Source organism: Mustela erminea, chromosome 5 (assembly GCF_009829155.1).
Source record: "Mustela erminea isolate mMusErm1 chromosome 5, mMusErm1.Pri, whole genome shotgun sequence".
NCBI lineage: Eukaryota > Metazoa > Chordata > Mammalia > Carnivora > Mustelidae > Mustela > Mustela erminea.
In genome coordinates this window covers 63,622,702-63,644,158 of record NC_045618.1, presented here as the reverse complement: position 1 = coordinate 63,644,158, position 21,457 = coordinate 63,622,702, and the positions used below count along the sequence as shown (strand labels likewise).

At 37.6% G+C, this 21,457-nt stretch overlaps 1 protein-coding gene across 4 annotated transcripts in view; it reads left to right on the top strand.

Moving 5' to 3' along the window:
- UBR1 (ubiquitin protein ligase E3 component n-recognin 1) overlaps positions 1–21,457 on the top strand; it is a 139,517-nt gene that overhangs the window by 100,763 nt on the left and 17,297 nt on the right. For 3 of the 4 annotated variants that reach the window (XM_032343463.1, XM_032343465.1, XM_032343466.1), the window contains exons 33-41: positions 1,027–1,124; positions 3,800–3,893; positions 5,161–5,309; positions 7,958–8,013; positions 9,369–9,465; positions 10,266–10,333; positions 13,418–13,568; positions 19,844–19,931; positions 20,568–20,701. In XM_032343463.1, the coding sequence (XP_032199354.1) occupies positions 1,027–1,124; positions 3,800–3,893; positions 5,161–5,309; positions 7,958–8,013; positions 9,369–9,465; positions 10,266–10,333; positions 13,418–13,568; positions 19,844–19,931; positions 20,568–20,701 (935 nt within the window). The remainder of the gene's footprint in view (positions 1–1,026; positions 1,125–3,799; positions 3,894–5,160; positions 5,310–7,957; positions 8,014–9,368; positions 9,466–10,265; positions 10,334–13,417; positions 13,569–19,843; positions 19,932–20,567; positions 20,702–21,457) is intronic. The other variant, XM_032343464.1, reaches the window with a different exon arrangement.

The following is a 21,457-nucleotide window of genomic DNA, read 5'->3' as shown; positions in this document are numbered from 1 at the left end:
CAGGAAAAAGTTCAGGTGAGGGATAATGTAACTTGGATTAGGGTAGTAACAGTGGAGGTAGAAAGAAGTGATCAACTTGGTGTATGTTTTAGAAGGTAAAACCAGGAAGAATAGCTGCTGGGTTTGAAGGTGGGCTGTGAGAGAATCTGAGAAATCAGTGATGACACCTGGTTTTTTATTTGAATGACTAGAATGGTGATTCCCTTTGTTGACATGTTTTAATTCTAGGTGTTGGGCCTATGAGTGGTATCTTATTCCTTTTAAAGTTCTCCTCCCTCCCCAAACAACATTTTTTACATTTATTTATTTATTTTATTGAAATATAGTTGATACACAGTGTTACTGTGTTTTCGGGGGTACAACACAGTGATTTGACAGGTCTGTGTGTTATGCTGTGCTCACCACAAGTGTAGCTGCCATCTGTCACCATACAACACTATTACAGTACCATTGGCTATATTCCCTATGATGTGCCTTCGTCCCCATGACTTATTCTTTCAATAACTAAAAGCCTGTGTTTCTCACTCCCCTACACCCCTTTTGGCCCATTCTCTACCTCCTCCAGCAGCCATCAGTTTGTCTTTGTATTTATGGGTCTCTTTCTGCTTTGTTGGTTCATTTGTTCTGTTTCTTAGATTTCACATATAAGTGAAATCATATGGTATTTGTCTTTATCTGCCTGACGTACTTCACTTAGCATAATACCCTCTAAATCTGTCCATGTTGTCACAAATGGCAAGGTGTTATCCTTTTTTATGGCTCAGTAATATCCTGTTGTGTATATACTACATCTTCTTTATCCATTCATCTGTCACTGGACACTTAGGTTCGTTCCACATTGTGGCTATTAGAAATGATGCTAAAACTGTACTTATAGACATAAGTGTTTCTATGACCTAGGAAGTTAATCTGAAGGAGTTTGACTTTTTTTATACAGCCATTCATCTATAGAAAGACTCTACAAGTGCAGCTTTTCAGTCTGACTTTGTGCCAAAGGCTTAATAATTTTTAAATGTCATTTTTCAGTGAGAATACAGAAGCTGTTGGTCAACTTTTGACCCTGGAACAATGGATACAGACTGTTCTGGCCAGAATATCAGGTTATAATATGAAACATGCCAGAGGTTTGCTTAAATTTACTTTATATTTAGCTGTGTAAGATTTAAGTGTTAGAGTCTTTAATTTTTTTCTCAAGTATTTCCTGCTCTAAATTATGGTTTGCCAGTACAGATTTGTTGATTATCAGGAAGTAAAGGTTTTCAAAGCCAAGACTAAGTTTGGCTTAAATCACTTTATTAGATTAAATAATTTTCATACTGGCTAGCAATACAAACAGTGGTTAATCTGGAGTCACACTGCTTTTACACTGCTTGGAGCTAAATCTTAGATCCATTGCTTACTATCTCTGTGATCTCGAACAAGTTATTTAAGCTCTCTGTGCCTCAATTTTCTTATTTGCAAGGTTGGAATAATAATAGTACCTATCTCGCTGATTGAAGGATTGAGTTATCCTTTGTAAAGTGAAACAGTGCATGATATATAATATAGGCATTAGCCGTTACTGTTAAAATTTTGTCAATATGTTTTTATTAATAATAAAAATAACATTTTAAAACTGTTACCTCATTTATATATTCCTTACAGTTGAGAGATAAGACTATCTAAAGACTCTGAGAAGTAAACAACAGCAGGCAGATTGAGGAAGGAAGTCAAAATTTGAAGAATGCTTGGCAATGAGTTTCCTGGGTTTTTTTCCCTCCTTTATTTCCCAGCTTTGACCCCAGGGTAGCCTGAGTCACAGAGCTTTGCATTGGATATGAACAGCAAAAAAAAACTCAAGAGATTCCCTCTTTTTGGCCAAAGGATCAGGAAAAGAAGCCCCTCAGAACTGGAAACTGTAAAGGGAATTCCTGTTGTGGTTTTTTTCATCTTCTGACCCCCTCCTGAGGTCAGCCCCAGTCATGGAGCTACAGTGCCATGGTGGTCATATAGACGCATAAAATCCCAAGAGAAAACCAGTATCTCTGGCCAGAGGAACTGGGGAAAAAAAGGACCTCTGTGTTCCAAAGAAGGCAGGGCGAATCCTTATTATTTTTTCTGTCTTTGCCTCACAGCTTCACCCCACAGGTAAACCCAGTCACCTGAATCTACTTGACAACAGAGGATACTAAAACTGAGAGAAACATGTCATTTTGGCCAGAGGAACTGGGGGAAAGGGCCCCTTAGAGCTAGAGAATATGGGGGAAATCGCAGAGAGGAGAGAGCCTATAGAAGAGGAATGTCCTGTTTTTGAGACCAGCACAAATCTTGGGCTTCCCTCCAAGATGCACATGTGTAGAACAGGCCCGGAGAAATGGCAATAGGGCTGAGAGTGAAGGAGCATTAAACCACCACTGAGGGATATTCAAAATAACCAATATAAGATCCAAAATTATTCAGCATAAGAATCTGACCACCTCTAAAGGAAAAAAAAAAATTAAATGCCAATCCTGACATGTTTTAACTTTGAACTTTTTTGACAAAAAATTTAAAACAGCTATATAATTATTAAGCATAAGGTAAAGGTGAACACTTTAGAAATGATTGGAAAAATATGAGTTCTCAGCAGAAAAAAATCAAAACTATTAAAAAAAAAAAGAACCAAATAGAGATAATAGAATTGAAAAAGTACTGTATGAAATAAAAATTAACTGGATGGGCTCAATAGTAGAATGGAGATGGGAAGGGTAAGAGTTAGTGAACTTGAAATTAGATCAGTGGAAATTCTCCAGTCTGAAGAATAGACAGAAAAGTGATGGGAAAAAAAACAAAAACAAAAAAAAGAACATAGCTTTAGAGACCTATGAATCCAATTTTTAAAAATCCAATATTTGTGTCCTCCAAGTCTCAAAAAGAAAAAGTATGGTAGAGAAAAAAAAGTTTTTTTGAAGAACTAATGACTGAAAACTCCCCAAATTTGGTGAAAAACATAAATTTACATATTTAAGTTCAGGAAACCTCAAAAATAAACTGAAAGAAAAACTGCACCTATATAGAGCATACCCAAGCTGTTGAAAACCAAAGATGAGGGGAAAAAAATCTCAAAAGCAATCAGAAAAAGACAACTTGTTTCATATAAGGAACAACAATTCCAATTTGATGAGATATTGGAACCAAAATGAGGTTAATGTTCACCCAAGGTCTTAGTCATAGTGGCAGAGCTAGGATGCAAACCTATGCAGCTTGGCTCCAGATGCTCTGCTCTTATTCATTAATATATGCTGCCTTACTAATAGAATACTATGCATCCATTAAAAATGAAACTACAGGGGCGCCTAGGTGGCTCAGTGGGTTAAGCCTCTACCTTCTGAAGCTCAGGTCATGATCCCGGGGTCCTGGGATCGAACCCTGCATCGGGCTCTCTGCTCAGCGGGGAGCCTGCTTCCTCCTCTCTCTCTGCCTCCTTTTCTGTGATCTCTGTCTGTCAAATAAATAAATAAAATCTTTTTAAAAAAAAAATGAAACTATAGAGGGGGAGTTACTGATGTGGAAAGACATTTATGATCCATTGGTGAAAAAACAAGATATAGAACAGTACTATGGATTTTGTCTTTATTAAAAAATCTGTATGTGTAATGTTCATATGGAGAACAGAAGAATATCACCCAAATGTTATTAGAGAAATTTTGAATGATTACTTATTGTTTATTAGCATTTCCTAAGTTTCTTACTATTTAAAAAATATATAATTTTAAAAAGCTAGAAAGATGTCTCACTAAACCCTCATGATTTTTCTTTCTTTTTCTTTTTCATTTATAAGGAGAAAACCCAACAATTCCAGTCTTATTTGATCAAGGAATGGGCGATTCCACTTTTGAGTTCCATTCTATCCTCAATTTTGGAGTTCAGTCTTCGTAAGTATCTAAGTAGTTAAGAGAAGTCTGTAAATGGCTGTGGAAGTAAGAATGAAGAATAGTCCTTCCTCCCATCCTCTCATCTTTCCTTCCTGCTTTATTTGTAAAATTATTTCTTTACCCCATTTTTATCTTGTTTCTTTCTCCCTGAAGTTTTATTTCTACAATAAAATAAAGTGATTTGAGGTATTGGAGTACTATGTATTAGGGTGAACTATGTCTATAATTAACCATTTTTTTAAAAAGATTTTATTTATTTATTTGAGAGAGAGAATGGGAGAGAAGGAGCATGAGAGGGGAGAATCAGAGGGAGAAGCAGACTCCCCACTGATTGGAGAGTCCAATGAGGGACTCGATTCTAGGTCTCCAGGATCATGACCTGAGCTGAAGGCAGCCGCTTAACCAGCTGAGCCACCTAGGCACCCTGTAATTAACCATTTTTGACCAACAAAAATGCCATTTCTCTATAGTTCTGCATACAATAAGAACAGCATTTAAGAGACTTTAATTAAAGTCATATATGACCTGCCCTCTGACTTCTAAAAAGTCTCTAGTCATCCACATCCCCGATTCACTTTTCTTGTTGGTAAAGTTCAGTACCCTTGTGTCTTACATTATAAGGTTATTAGAAAAATACTTATGTGAAGACACTTTGAAAAATATAATGTATCCAAATCAGGTGTTACTATTTAATAGATATTATCTTATGTACATTTTTTAGTTGTAATCCTTATTTATATTACATTATCTCATTGTTATTGAAAATACTTAGGAAAGGAAGTTCAGAAAACCAGAAATTATCACTCCAAGTAAATGACATGTTCTCTCTTTTTCTCTCTATTTCTCACACACATACACATACACATACACATACACACACACACACACTGTTAACACTGAAGTCCTTCTTAGTCCCTTTTACAGACACTAAAACTTTTTTGGTTGGATCTGTTTCCTCTGAATTGTATTCCTTCTCTGAGTCTGCCCTTAATTTGGATCTAGATCCTTTCTGCTATGATCATTTACTGCATCTTTTACAGGAAGTAAAGTTATATGGGCCATTATCATTTTGTAAAAGATATTTTTCTACCTATAAGATACAGAATTCAGCTTTTCCCTTTTTCAGAGGCTCTAATCTCTAATTTGACAAATAGCAGTTTACTTTGTCAAAAGGAGTTAAATTACTACTTCAGTATCTAGATGGACTTCTCAGTAGGTAACCCCGTTGACTAAATTACTATACAAATTTTTCTTGTTTTATTTTTAGGATAAAATATTCTAATAGCATCAAGGAAATGGTCATTCTATTTGCTACAACAATTTATAGAATTGGACTGAAAGTACCTCCTGATGAAACGGATCCTCGAATCCCCATGATGACCTGGAGCACATGTGCTTTCACTATCCAGGCAATTGGTAAAGCCTGTGAGAGACTGCTTTGGAAGGTTCATAGAAGCAGGATTAAAATTGACCACAATTTTTCCATTTTTCCCCTAATGGCTTAAAATAGTTTGAATGGTTGGAGGAGTATTAATATCTCAGTATATTAGTGTGGCTTGATGCCATTAGTCCAAGAATTTTTTTTTAAGATTTTATTTATTCATTTGACAGATAGCGTGAGTAGGCAGAGAGGCAAGCAGACAGCAAAAGCGAAGCAGCGTCCCCACTGAGCAGAGAGCCCAATGTGGGGCTCAGTCCCAGGACCCTGATACCATGACCTGAGCTGAAGGCAGAGGCTTAACCCACTGAGCCACCCAGGCGCCCCTAGTCTGAGAATTTTTTCATCAATCCCTTTTAACTACAGTGTTGGCTATATGCAAAATAAGCTCAAAGTATTTGAAAGGTAAAGCACAAAGCAAGCTATGTTTGAAAGCTGGCAGATTTACAACACTGGAAAATCAAGAAAAAAAGGCAAAGGAAGAAGAATCAAGCCAGAAATGTTCAGTGGTTTTTGTTTTTTTACACTTTGAGAGAAAAAGAACAAAAAACCAAAGTCACCTAAAACATTATCAGGATAGGGAAAGGAAGACTGAGGTAGTTAGGAGAGACAGATTAGCAGGAAGAACTAAGAGGTCAGAGGGGAAGCCCACTGACAAAATCCCTGCCATACTGCAAGTTTCTTACAGAAAAGTGTAGCAGTCAAATCAACATGTTGTACACCTTAAATGTACATAGTGTTATGTGTCAGCTATATCTCAGGAAAGCTGTTGGGGGAGAGAAGAGTGTAGTAGTGAAGAATTGCTTAAATTTTAAAATTAGCATACTTGCTTATTACAGTCACAAGATATAATACTATCTTAAAAACAGTAAGAACTGTAATTCTTTTATGTCCTCTTTATCCAAGACAGTTTCAATTTCCCTTTCCAATATAGGTTTTTGGCAGTTATTTTTAATGGAGTCTACCACCTTTTCTTTAAAAAATATTTTATTTATTTATTTGTCAAAGTGCAAAAGCAGGGGGAGCAGCAGGCAGAGGGAGAAGTAGGCTCCCCGCCAGGCAAGGAGCCCAATGTGGGATTTGATCCCAGGATCAAGTGCCTGAGCTGAAGGCAGGCACTTAACCGACTGAACCACCCAGGCGTCCCAGTCTACCACTTTTTCTTCATTTACATATATTTTTGTAGCAAGGTGTTATTTTGCGATTCAAATTAAGTAGCGTGAAGCCATTTCTTTCACAAAACCATCCTGCATATCAGCTTCAGCTTCCTAAACAGTTACATCCAAACCTGTCAGACTTAGATCATGGATAAAAGATAATACACAGATTTATATTTACTATGATTAAATAAAATGAGAAATAGGAAGAATAAGATTTTTTTTAAAGATTATTTATTTATTTATTTGAGAGAGAGAAAAAGAACATGAGCAGGGAGGAGGAGCAGAGGGAGAAGCTGACTCCCCACTGAGCAGAGAGCCCGACCTGGGGCCCTGTCCCAGGATGCTGGGATCATGACCTGAGCCAAAGGCAGAGGCTTAACTGAGCCACCCAGGCACCCTGGAAGAATGAGATTTTAATAGAATAGAATCTGAACAAATTGATAAATACAAAGCATTCTTTTAGAGTCATGATCTACTACTGAGTATCTTGAGACTTCCAGTGAAGGCATTTTACACTTTACTGTCTTTGGCAAGACAAACATTAGGAATCAGGAGTTTATATTGAGACAGTTAACATTTCAAAAAATGCACAGTTTTTGTCATAAAAGTGATGAGAAGTTCACTGGAGAATAGGACTAAATTTTTCTGTGTGGTTCTGTAACCTAGTAATTGGATTTTATTTAATTACTGTAGTGTTACACTGTTTTCACAGTGCTTTTTCCATTTGGGGACCTAGCGCATAAGCCACTAACTTACCTCATTCCCTATGCATATGGAGAGACATATACAGGATGTGTTGGCATAGTTAGAAACTACTGTTAAGGAATCAATATATAGCATCTCTTATTACTATCCATTCAGAGTTGAAAACAGAAAATAGGAGATAAGCCCTCCTTACTCATAGATATATCTGCTGCCAGAGAGCAATGAAAATACAAGTAATATAGCAGTAAATGCCCTAGCCAGCAAGGAGAAATGCATATGAATCCATGGGTTTGTTTTTTTTTTTTTAATTTCCACTTTTGGTTATTTTTCCTATAAATGTAGTTCTTTTTTAACAGTACCTATAAGAGCAATAGTTACTTGCATCTGCCTTATGTATTTTTAAACAAAATAGGTTGTGATTATATATAAAAATGACTTGGTTAAAAATTGTTGGCATAGAAGCAATGTTCAAAGGATGAAAAATGAACCAGGATGCTTTGTTTTTTCCAAGCGTTCTCTATAGATAACTGCAGGGGCTTTATTATTTATAGTAACAATTTGTAAGTGATCTGCATTTGTTTTTTATAATATTTTCTCACTCAAAAATTTGGAAATTTTGGCTTAAACATGAAACTTTGAAGGGGAAAAGTGCAAATCATCTGGGCAAAAATATAATCAGTTAAAGAACATCTGATAGAAACCAAGTATACAATTGTAGCAGTATTCAGGATTTATTATTTTTGTTTTTCTTACTCTTTGAGAAAACCTCTTGGGAGATGAAGGGAAACCTCTGTTTGGAGCACTTCAAAATAGACAGGTGTGTATATTCCAGAAGGGTATGTGTAACTCATGGTAGGCTTTTTTTGGTATAGTCTAATTTAACATTAGTCTAATTTAACATTTTTAAAAATCATTATTTAATTCACTCCCTTTTCTATAAAAATAAGCAAAATTCTTTTTTTTTTTTTTTAAAGCAGCTTCAGTCTCACAGGAGACTAAATGGCCAACATTGTGCACTTTATTTTTTTTTAATTTATGTTTATTTTTCTCACCATAGCATATACCCTCCCCAAAGTCTATCACCTGGCCACCCCATCCTTCCTACCCCCCTGCCCTCCACCAACCCTCAATATGTTTCCTGAGATTAAGAGTCTCTTATGGTTTGTCTCCCTCTCTGGTTTCATCTTGTTTCATTTTTCCCTCCCTTCCCCTATGATCCTCTGTCTTGTATGAAACTAGATGGTGTTATGCTAAGTGAAATAAGTCAATCAGAGAAAGACAGTTATCATATGATCTCACTGACAATGAGGAATCTGAGAAGTAAGACATTGTACACTTTAGAGAGCTTACTCAATCTTGGTGGTTAAATGAGAGATTTCTGGTGATACTTACTTTTTCTCCCCCTTCTTTGTTTACTGCCAAGTCAGAAACCTGGTATCTCCTTCATTTTCCTTCCTCACTAATTTTGCCCCATCATGCAACATAAAGTATTAGTGCTGGCTTAACTATAGATGAATCCTCATAGTAAGTTCAAGAATGAAACTAAACCATGGCTCCTTGATGGGCAGATCTTGGCCTATGCCAGGCCTATCTCCAGGCCTAAGCCTCATATTGTAGGGGACCCTGGGAAACAGTGCTCAACAAATAGCCCTATGACAGAGTGGGCAACCAAGGATTCCCTAGACCACCCCCATCCTCGCCATTTCCCTCTTATTTTCCTGACAGCTGGCACAGGGGACTTGTAGTCCATAGTGTGCTTCCCTACAGTTCTGCCTTCTGGTTAGGAAGCAGGAAATCTGAATTCTTTTAGGGCTTTTAGGGGTTTCTTGCCATCATTTTAGAATTTCTATAAATATTTATATATTTTTTGCCCAGGCCTCAGCAGGGTAAGTTAGTCCAAAAATTTAAGAAATTGACTGGGGAAAATGAGTACTTAAATGAGAATTGAAATAATCGCTTTAATACCTCTTTGCATGGGAAAATCTGTTAAAAATTTGATGAGTGCATAAAACTTTCAAAAAGTACTAAAAATATTGTAATTTATTTGCAAGACTATAAAGTATATAATAAGTCTGCAGCTAATTCTTGCAGACTGGGATTGAGTTCTACAGTGAGTGACTTCAGGCTATCATCTTCCCTTATCTTTTTATCTTTCCCTCTCTTACAATCTAGCATAATGGTCTGAAAGCATTAATGCAGTTTGCCATTGCACAGAAGATTACCTGTCCTCAAGTCCTGATACAGAAGCATCTTATTCGTCTCCTGTCAGGTAGTCTCCTCTTTATTATTACTTACATGTCTTTTTCCATTGCATTTCTGGCAGTGTATTTCATTAGGAAACAACACACTGCACTAATTTTGAATCACTCACTACAGCAGCTTTACAAAAGAAAAAACAAGACTTGGGTGCCACTATAATACCTGCAATCTTATTTCAAAACTCAGGTTTTCCAAATTTTTTTTTTTTTTTTAACTTTGTTTTTAACTTAACATCTACCCACCTCGGGACTTTACTGAACCAACATCCACAACCACTAGCTAACATATTTGTATCCTAATCTGGTTAGAAAAGAGATCAATGACATGGATAGATAATTTCAAAATAGGTATAATTTTGCTGGATCAGGAGGATATTCTTCATCCTCGTTTCACTTGTACTGCTTTGCATGCTGTCTCTGCTCTGTATGTATGGGTACATATTCTGTGTATCACAAGACATTTAGAAATGGATAGTTAGGAAAAAAGTATTAAGGAACATAGTATAAAAGTAATTCTTCTTATTCATTGAGCATATTTTTATTGAATAATCTCTGTTTCTGTTATGCTGTTTACCTTTTTTCCTCCTGGATCTTATCTTTCAACTCTTAAATTCTATACACGGCTTTCTAGGAGTTTTTATTAGTTTAACTTATCTTTAGTTGTGGTTCCCATATCTTAAAGGTATGATGTTCCAGTTTACCAGTTAATGTATTTTATAACCGTGTTACATTTTTGTGTTAGATGTTTTATATTATATTTAACTACATTGCAATCTTACTGAGTGAATTACACTGTTGTTGTTTTTCCTAGTTGTTCTTCCTAACCTAAAATCAGAAGATACACCTTGCCTTCTATCTATAGATCTCTTTCATGTTTTGGTAAGTGTTCGACAAAAATTCTTAAGTCTCTCAAGTTTCTGATTTCATGTATTTTCCCATTCAAATTCATGTTCTTTTTTCAAGATTATAAATTATTGGTGTTCAGACTATAAATTTAGTCTCTTTTCCCATTCTGCTTATGAATAGATACAGATTTGACTGAGACTGTCAAAATCACTTTAAAGGGCACCCGAGTGGCTCAGTCGGTTAAGTGTCTGCCTTCAGCTCAGGTCATGATCCCAGGGCCCTGGCATCAAGTCCCGCATCAGCCTCCCTATTCAGTAAGGAGCCTGCTTCTCCCTTTCCTGCTCCCTCTGCTTGTACTCTCTCTCTCTCTCTCCCTTTCTCTATCTCTCTCTCTCGCAAAAATAAGTAAATAAAAAATCTTTCTTAAAAATCACTTTAGGGGGACGCCTGGGTGGCTCAGTTGGTTGGGCAGCTGCCTTCGGCTCAGGTCCTGATCCCAGCGTCCTGGGATCAAGTCCCACATCGGGCTCCTTGCTTGGCAGGGAGCCTGCTTCTCCCTCTGTCTCTGCCTGCCATTCTGTCTGCCTGTACTCACTCTCTCTCCCTCTCTCTCTCTGACAAATAAATAAAATATTAAAAAAAAAAATCACTTTAGGGGCACCTGGGTGGCTCAGTGGGTTAAGTCTCTGTCTTCGGCTCAGGTCATGATCTCAGGGTCCTGGGATTGAGCCCCGCATTGGGCTCTTTTCTCAGCAGGGAGCATGCTTCCCCCTCTCTCTGCCTGCCTCTCTGCCTACTTGTGATTTCTCTCTTTGTCAAATAAATAAAATACAAATAAATAAATAATCACTTTAAAAATGAAAACACATTAAAAACTAGTGGAGTGTGTCCAAAAACAAGAAATGGAGACTTGGAAGTGAGGAAGGTGGAGGTAAATCTTCCAGAGAAATGGAAGGGCACTTCTAGCCCCGTCTGTGTCTTCTTTCAGGCAGCTTCACCTTACCCCAAACTCTAGTTGGCTGCGAATGTCTTCAGGGAAGGGCAGGTTTTTGGACAAGGATTCTAGTCCTTGTTTTCAGAGCCTAGGACTTCGTGCTAGAAGTGCTTACAGCTGCAAAATAGACATGTTATATCTTTTTAATGCATCACTTTTTTCAGTGATGTGAGGGGAAAATAAATAATATAAGTAAGGCTGGGATAGCCCATAGCTGAATCAGTGACAGGACCTGTCATAAAAACGAGGTGACCAGTCCATGCACAGTGTTGAGGTGAGCAGGGAACGGTGATTCTGAGTCCATGAGGTGAGACGGGCATCCTTTCTGGAAGCAGTCTGAATCCCTGGACTAGGGCTGGGGGATTATGTCTTCATGGTGACACCACCACCTGTATGCATTTACTCAATGAACACTTCAGACAATGAATACCTATAAGATAGGACCTGTGCCGTGCACTGGAGATGCAGTGATAAATAATGGTGGGCCTGAGGTCACTCTGTCATCACAGTTGAGAAGAATATCAGGTCTGCAAGAGGAGAGCAAGGACAAATGAAACCCACCAGCGTCCCCGTATCTGTCCAATGACAACAATTTTCAGAGAGAGTGCTGGCCACCGCTTCTCTTTTGTCTTCCAAAGCTTGTGTGACTTCCTCTTTTGACAAAGTCCAGCTTGCAAATATACAGGGAAGGAGGCTCTAGGAAGCATACCTCCAGCTTAAACACATTGATGGAGAACAGGCCACAACAGAATCTCTTCACTACTATCCCCATAGTTGAACTCTCTACTCTTCTGGGCAAAAAAAGATAGTCTTGTCAACGTTGCATCTGGGAAATACTTAAATTAGTGTTCCATATGAACTCACAACATGATTTGGGGGTCATCTTCAACCTAAATACTGAGATCAATCTCAGATAGCCACCAAACATTTGCTGTGTGGGGCCTACTCATGATTGCATGTGCATTGATTTTTGGTTACTCAGTATGGGGTGATAGCAACATGCTTTTCTTCTGGAAGCTCATCGCTGTCCCACATTTACTCATTTACTCATTCACAACCACCTATAATTATAAGTTAATCTATAAAAATAAAGAATGTGGAAAGAAAAAAAAAGAAAGCATTTTTATACTCTTTATTTTGTAACAGGTATCATCCTAGTTGATTATACACATAGTTGGTGTCTGTCCAAGCAGACTTTGTCTAAATAAATATTATGCATTCCTCCTCCACCTTTTTCTTGTTTACATTATAAGCATGAATGACAGTGTCAGCTATCTTAAAATCATTGATTATTTGATGTTGGGAACCAGGCCCTTGACACATCTAGGCTTCCCCCAAACACCTGTGGATGGATGACAACTGTTTCATGAGTTTCTTTTTTTTCTTTTTTCCTTTTTTTAAAGATTTTTTTATTTATTCATTTGAGAGAGAGAAAGAGACAGAGCCCAAGCAGGAGAGCCAGAGGCAGAAGAAGAGGGAGAAGTGGGTTCCCTGCTTAGCAGGAGGACTCTGGGATCATGACCTGTGCTGAAGGCAGACACTTAACCATCTGAACCATCCAAGCGCCCCTGTTCTGTGAATTTCTTGGAGAGGTTTTCCCTCCCGGCAGTGACCCCATTCCTTCAAAATGAGTTCTCTAGAGAGATCATTGGTGAGGTTGGGAGCATGGAGTTTGTGAATATGGGTTAGCCATTATTCACCTCTGATTGTCCAGAACTCTGCCCGGTGGTGGTCATTCTTATTTTTTGGAATCTTTAGGAAAACTTTGAGAAGAATGTCAGTAACTTGGCCCTATACCCTAAGATTCTGATTTGATTGGATTGGCCTGTGAATTTTAAGAGCTCCCCAAGTTACTGTAATGTTGAGTCTTCTGAGCCACAGAGAGAATTGAGACCACTCCTAGAATAAGAAGTTTCAGGAAAGGGGTAACCTATTTGGTGATGACTTTTGTTCTCCATTTATGGTACACTATATTTTAAGATATTCTGTTGAATAATTAGGAAAAATATGGTGGTTATAAAAAAAACACACGAACACCCTGCAGTATCTGATATATTTGGTTATAAGATTAGCCCATGCTGATGTTTGTTGTCACACATGTTGATGTCCGTTTTCTCTCATAGGTTGGTGCTGTGTTAGCATTCCCATCCTTGTATTGGGAGGACACTGTTGATCTGCAGCCGTCATCAATTAGTTCTTCTTATACCCACCTTTATCTCTTCCATTTGATCACAATGGCACACATGCTTCAGATCCTTCTTACTATAGACACAGGTAAAGCTCCCATCAGTTGTTAACTGTAAATAATAATTACCCGTGGTTTGTTGGCAAAATTCATTTTGCTTGTGATTAATCATGTATATATACATATATGTGTATTTTTTTTTAAGATTTTATTTATTTATTTGAGAGAGAGAGCATGAGAGGGGAGAGGTCAGAGGGAGAAGCAGACTCCCCGCTGAGCAGGGAGCCCAATGTGGGACTCGATCCCAGGACTCCAGGATCATGACCTGAGCTGAAGGCAGTCGCTTAACCAACTGAGCCCCCAAGTGCCTAGTTTCTAAATTCTGTGTTATATCTCTTGTGGAATGATCATTTGTTTCTTTATGGATGCTATTTAAATAAAAAGAAGAGCTATGAAAGGGATAAATTAGCTAAACCACTTGATTCTCTAACTAACTTGTGGCTGCTCTCCAGATATACAGGGAAACCATTTGAACCTCCTGTACCCTTTTTCAGATTTCCTAATTTCAGGGTTGGGGATTAGTCCCTCCGACGTTTGTCCCTGCTAAATAATTTTGATAAGCCTGTTTATGAAACCATTTTTGATTCCTCCAGCTAGAATGATAATAGAATGTTTTATAGCATTTGTCACATAGTATCTTATTTTATAATTCTATGCTGTTCTGCTTCTTTCCCTGGTTCTCCTTTCTCGCTACTCCTTCCCCCTGCTAGTTTCTTGAGTAGAGAACATTCAGATTTTAAAATCTTTTCTCATAAAGTTAAAGTCCAAATAAGTATTCATTAAATGTTTTTGGACAAATGGGCACTCACAGATACCTGAATAATACAGCATCATGGAATCATGATGTAGTTATTCTCTTAGACTCTGCTCTTAGTTGAAAGTAAAGTCTGCTACCAGGCTGTCAGTGATCAAAGACAACTCCTGGGGCACCTGGGTGGGTCAGTGGGTTAAAGCCTCTGCCTTCAGCTCAGGTCATGATTCTGGGGTCCTGGGATTGAGCCCTGCATTGGGTTCTCTACTCAGGAGATAACCTGCTTCCCCCTTCTTTCTGCCGGCCTCTCTGCCTACTTGTGATCTCTGTCTTTCAAATAATTAATAAAATCTTTAAAAAAAAAAGGGGGGGGCTCCTGAAAATTCAGGTAATTTAGAAAATAAATAATTAAAGTGACTTTAGAACAACGTCTAACAAAACTAAATACACATTTATTCATTAACCTACCAACTCTACTTCTAAGAATCTGTCCCAAAGCCATACTGGCAAAAATATGAAAGGATATATGCACATGATTATTCATTTGTGGTATTATTTGGAATAATAAAAACCCCAGAGATTGGTTGAATATCCTATGGTATATGCATATAATGGAATTTTCTGCAGCCATACAAAGGAATGAGCAAGATCTACTGAAGAAGTAATCTCTAGGAGATACTTACTAAGAGTGAAAAAAGTAGGGTGCAGAACAGTAGTTGTAGTATAATGTCTTTGTGTAAGGTATTTTAGGTATATGTATCCATATATATGCTTACATATATTCATATTTGCTTGTATTTTTTATAAATGAAACAAAAGAAATATAAACCAAAAACTGAAGAGTTGCCTCTAGATAAGGTAGAGAGTCAGGGATTTGAGCAAAGACTCCTGTAAGTGTCTTTTTAATGTAATTGTTTTTTTTTTTCTAAAATTCTATTTATTTATTTGGGAGAGAGAACACACAAGCATGGGGAGGGGCAGAGGGAGAGGGACAAGCAGACTCCCTGCTGAGTGGGGAGTCCTACATGAGGCCCAATCCCAGGACCTCAGGATCATAACCTGAGCTGAAGGCATATGCTTGAAGAACTGAGCCTCCCAGGCACCCCTAAAACACAGTATTTCAACTGTACTTCCCCAGTAGGATATATTCTGACAATAAAAGAACTAACAAAAAAAATCGTTAAACTAAATTCATATTAGTGGTACAAAATGGTACTAAGTACTAGTATTGTTATTTTGAAATTATTTTAGGTAATTTTTAGGATAAACCAAGTAAGTATTTGTGTAAATGTCACTGGGACCCAAGATTTTCAGTGTAGGAAGGAGGAGACTTAAGAATTAATTCAGAACTGTGCATTCTGAAGTATGCTTCAAGTAAAAGATGTTCTTTTTGGAAAAAAATTAACTGAGAGTACTAATTTAAAATAAAGCATTTCAGGGGCACCCTTACTGGCTCAGTCGTAAGAGCATGTGACTCTTGATCATGACTTCAAGCCCCACATGGGAGGGTAGAGAGATTACTTAAATAAATAAAACTTGAAAAATAAAATAAAGGGTTACATGGGTGGCTCAGTCGGTTAAGTATCTGCCTTCAGCTCAGGTCATGATCCCAGAATCCTGTGTCAGCCTCCCAGTTCAACAGGGAGTCCGCTTCTCCCTCTACCCTTCCCCTTGAAGGGAAGTACTCTCTCTCTCAAATAAATAAGATCTTTAAAAAAAAAATAATAAAGTATATCAGAGGGGAGGTGTGTGGGGGAATGGGTGAAATAGGTGAAGGAGATTGAAAGTATACTTACAAGGTATAGAATTGTTGAATCACTGTATTGTACCTCTGGAACTACTACAATACTCTATGTTAACTATAATGGAATTAAAACTAAAAACTTAAAAGAATAAATTCAGAAAAGTTAAGTAAAAACCCAATAATTTCCCAGTCAAAATTCCAGCAAGTTATTATGTGGATATTGACAAACTGATTCTACAGTTTATATGAAAAGGAGAAAGATCCAGCATAGCCAACTCAGTACTGAAGGGGAAGAACAAAGTTAGAGGACTGACATTACCTGACTTCAGAACTTACTCTAAAGCTACTGGAATCAAGACTGAAAAAAACAGACCAGTAGATTAGTGGACCAGCATAGAGAGCCCAAAAAAATCTGTATGCATAAATACAGTTAATTGATCTTTGATGAAGGAACAAGGACAAATAGAGCCGAGATAACCTGATTTTCAACAAATGTTGCTGTAACAACTGGACACCCACATATAAGACAGAGACACACATCTTACAACCTTTGTGGAAGTTAAGTAAAAATGGTTCATTAAAGAAAAAATGGTTGATATGCCTAAATGTAAAATACAAAACTATTAGAAGAGAGTGTGTAGGAGAAAACCTAGATGACCATGGGGTATGCAGTGACTTTTTAGATACAAGGCCAAAGGTAAAATCCATTAAAGAAATAATAAGCTGGACTTCATTACAATTAAAAACTTCTGTTCTGCAATGGACAGTGTTGAGAATGAAAAGACAAGCCACAGACTAAGAGAAAATATTTGCAAAAGACACATCTGAATAACTGTTCTATAAAATATACAGAGAACTGTTAATTCAACATTAAGAAAATAAACAACCTGATTAAAAATAAACAAAGGACACCCAAAACCTTAAGATAGGTTATCTTAGGAATAAACCTAACCAAGGAGGCAAAGAATCTGTACTCAGAAAACTATAAAGTACTCATGAAAGAAATTGAGGAAGACACAAAGAAATGGAAAAATAATCCATGCTCATGGATTGAAAGAACAAATATTGTGAAAATGTCTATGCCATCTAAAGCAATCTACACATTTAATGCAATCCCTATCAAAATACCATCCTTTTTTTTTTTCAAGAAATGGAAAAAATAATCCTAAAATTTATATGGAACCAGAAAAGACCCTGAATAGCTAGAGGAATATTGAAAAAGAAAACCAAAGTTGGCAGCATCACAATTCCAGACTTCAAGCTCTATTACAAATCTGTAATCATCAAGACAGTGTGGTACTGACATAAAAACAGAAACACAGATCAGTGGAACAGAATAGAGAGCCCAGAAATGGACCCTCAACTGTATGGTCAACTGATCTTCGACAAAGCAGAAAAAAATATCCAATGGAAAAAAGACAGTCTTATTAACAAATGGTGTTGGGAAAATTGGACAGCCACATGCAGAAGAATGAAGCTGGACCATTTCCTTACACCACACACTAAAATAGAATCAAAATGGATGAAAAACCTCAACGTGAGACAGGAATCCATCAAAATCCTTAAGGAGAACACAGGCAGTGACCTCTTCAACCTCAGCCGCAACAACTTCTTCCTAGACACATTAACAAAGGCAAGGGAAGCAAGGGCAAAAATGAACTCTTGGGACTTCATCAAGATCAACACCTTTTGCACAGCGAAGGAAACAGTCAACAAAAACAAAACAAAGCCAAAAAAGGACAGAATGAGAAAGATATTTGCAAATGCCATATCAGATAAAGGGCTAGTCTCCAAAATCTATAAAGAACTTATCAAACTCAACACCCAAAGAACAAATAATCCAATCAAGAAATAGGGCAGAAGACATGAACAGACATTTCTGCAAAGAAGACATCCAAATGGCCAAAAGGCACATGAAAAAGTGCTCAACATCACTTGGCATCAGGGAAATACAAATCAAAACCACAGTGAGATACCACCTCACACCAGTCAGAATGGCTAAAATTACAAGTCAGGATACAACAGATGTTGGAGAGGATGCGGGAATGTAAGCTGGTACAGCCACTCTGGAAAATAGCATGAAGGTTCCTCAAAAAGTTGAAAATTGAGCTACCCTACAACCCAGCAATCGCTCTACTGGGTATTTACCCTAAAGATACAAATGTCGTGATCCGAGGGGCACGTGCACCCCAATGTTTATAGCAGCAGTGTCCACGATAGCCAAACTATGGAAGGAACCTAGATGTCCATCAACAGATGAGTAGATAAAGAAGAAGGGATGGCTCTGTGGGTTAAGCCTCTGCCTTCAGCTCAGGTCATGATCTCAGAATCCTGGGATTGAGCCCCACATGGTGCTCTCTGCTCAATGGGGAGCCTGCTTCCCCCTCTCTCTCTCTGCTAGCCTTTCTGCCTACTTGTGATCTCTGCCTGACAAATAAATAAAGTCTTTTAAAAAAATTTTTTTAAGATGTGGTGTATATATATATACACAATGGAATATTATGCAGCCATCAAGAAAAATGAAATCTTGCCATCTGCAATGATGTGGATGGAACTAGAGGGTATTATGCTAAGCAAAATAAGTCAATCAGAGAAAGACAATTATCATATGATCCCTCTGATATGAGGAATTTGAGAGTCAGGGCAGGGGTTCGTAGGGAGAAGGGAGATAAAAATGAAACAAGATGGTACCGGGGAGGGAGACAACCCATAAGAGACTCTTTTTTTTTTTTTTTTTAAAGATTTTATTTATTTATTTGACAGAGAGAGAGCACAAGTAGGCAGAGAGGCAGGCAGAGAGAGAGAGAGGAGGAATCAGGCTCCCTGCTGAGCAGAGAGCCCGATGCGGGACTCGATCCCAGGACCCTGAGATCATGACCTGAGCCGAAGGCAGCGGCCTAACCCACTGAGCCACCCAGGCGCCCCCCATAAGAGACTCTTAATCTCAGGAAACAAACTGAGGGTTGGTAGGGAGTGGGGAGAGAGATAGGGTGGCTGGGTGATGGACATTGGGGAGGGTATGTGCTATGGTGAGTGCTTTGAATTGTGTAAGACTAATGATTCACAGACCTGTACCCCTGGGGATAAAAATACATGCTTATAAATAAATAAATAATTTTTTTTTTTTTTTTTTAAAAAGCATTTTTAAAGAGAACACTATTCAAATGAGCTGTAACCATCTGTCACATTGAACTACAAGGTTGGCATTTTTGTCCCCCTTTTAATATAGTAAAACTAAAGTTCAGAGAATTTAAGTGCTTACCCAGAGTTTTAACATAAGTTGGGTGAGTTAGCAATTGCTGGAGAGGTTTAGGATGGTTCTCCTTAAGGACAGATTAATGGAGAAAAATTACCTTAGAAGTTTCTTTTTAATGTGTTTCATTGCTTGAGCATAAAGTCAGGACAGCAATGTACTTCCCTTTCTAGAGGCTGAATTTCTACCTGTTACCTAAGACTCCTAGGAACCCAGAGCAGATGACCACTGATTTATTTACTTGGTCATATTATATGATGTGATATTATATGATAAAGTAAACTTTATCAGAATATTAGGTAGAGACATAAATAGGGCAAAATCACATATTTGTTAAACATCCATGTGATTCTGCCCTATTTATTTCTCCACCTAATACTCTGATAAAGTTTACTTAACAGTTTTAATCTTTAAAATCAGCTATTTAGATCGAGAACAAGGAAAAGAACCTCAGTTGAGTTGACATTGTTTATTATCCTGGAACCATGAAATTGAAGTCTAATTTATACATTGAATAGCATATTCATAGATTGATCTTTCAGAATTTCTTTTTCAGAACTTCCCCTTGCTCAAGTTCAAGAAGAGAGTGAAGAGGCTCGTTCTGCATCTTCTTTTTTGGCAGAAGTTTCTCAATACACAAATGGGTGAGTAGCAGTCCTTTGGTCCAGCCTATTTGAGTATTGTTTTAATAATTCAACCTATTAGGGGCGCCTGGGTGGCTCAGTCAGTTGGGTGTCTACCTTTGGCTCTGGTCATAGGATTGAGCCCCACGTCTGGGCTTCCTCCTCAAAGAGGAGTCTGCTTCTCTCTCTCTCTCCCTTTGCCCCCCACCCCCCGCTCATGTTCTCTCTCTCTCTTTCTCAAATAAATAAGTAAAATCTTTAAAAAAATAAAAATAATTCCACCTCTTAGGTCACTTGTTTGGCAGAGTAACTTTCGAACAATTTTAATTCCGGTTTTTAAAAATCAGTTAAGGGCTTTTGAAATAACAGGTACCCATTTGTTTCTGAGACTGAGACAAGTTTGGCCACATCTTCACTCTTATAAAAAATGAAGATAGTAGTTATTTGCTTTAGAAATCTACTTGGTAAAAGATGCAAGATCTATGGTTTTCTTTAGGAAACTTTTAGGTTTTAAGATGAAAGCTACTGCCAGTTAAATGTTTTGTATTAAATGGATAAAAAATATTTAAATATTTAGCAATGTTTTTTAAAAGAGGATGTGTCTAGAGTTTTAGTCTGATTACTATTCTGTTCTTTTCTGGAATTATTGCCTCTTAGCTGCATTGGCTGTGGTGTTCCTGGCTGGTATTTGTGGGCCTCACTGAAGAATGGCATCACCCCTTACCTTCGCTGTGCTGCATTGTTTTTCCATTATTTACTTGGAATAACTCCACCTGAAGAACTGCTAACCAGTAAGTAGGAAGATGAAATCTCAGAGTAGTAAATAAGGGATTTTTTTCCCCTTATCTTCAACCTCAGAAATATAAAGTGGGGACAGGCAAAACCACTTGTCTATCCCCTCTCTTCAGTCAGTGCTCACTCCTAGCATATATGCACCTGCTGTGGTTTAGGTTAAAAGTGAGACCAAAAATGAGATTAGCCTCATACTATGCAAAACCTACTCATGGTTCCTCTCTAGGTCTAGTTTATGTATTTGAGCTTATAAAATGCACATAAAATATAACAGAAAGGATTTGCAAAAAATTAGAAACATTGGTACCTTTAGGGAAGAGAATGTTTCAGCTAAGTAGAGGGAAAACATTTCTGTATACTCTGTTATTTGAATTTTGAACATATGACTTATAAAAGAACTAAAGTGCTGCAAGGAGACTCCTGTTGGAACAAACCAAGGACACACATTATCTGAGTAACAATCATGTCCTTTTTTTACTTGCCTTTAATCTAGATTAAAGTAGACAAGACTTCCTTGTAGCTTTGTGTAGGTAAAATTCAGAACATTTGTATATTTTGTAAGCATCACCAGAATTGTTTAGAGTTGTGCTTTTGTCTGTTGAGATTAAGCTGAACAGCTCAGCTTTATTGGCTCTCAGCTTTTTCTTGAATTCAGTTCAGTAGGGCTTACTTGATCTAGGTTTGTTATGGCTCTATATACAGGCATACCTTGTTTTATTGTGCATGACTTTGCTTTGCAGATACTGTGTTTTTTA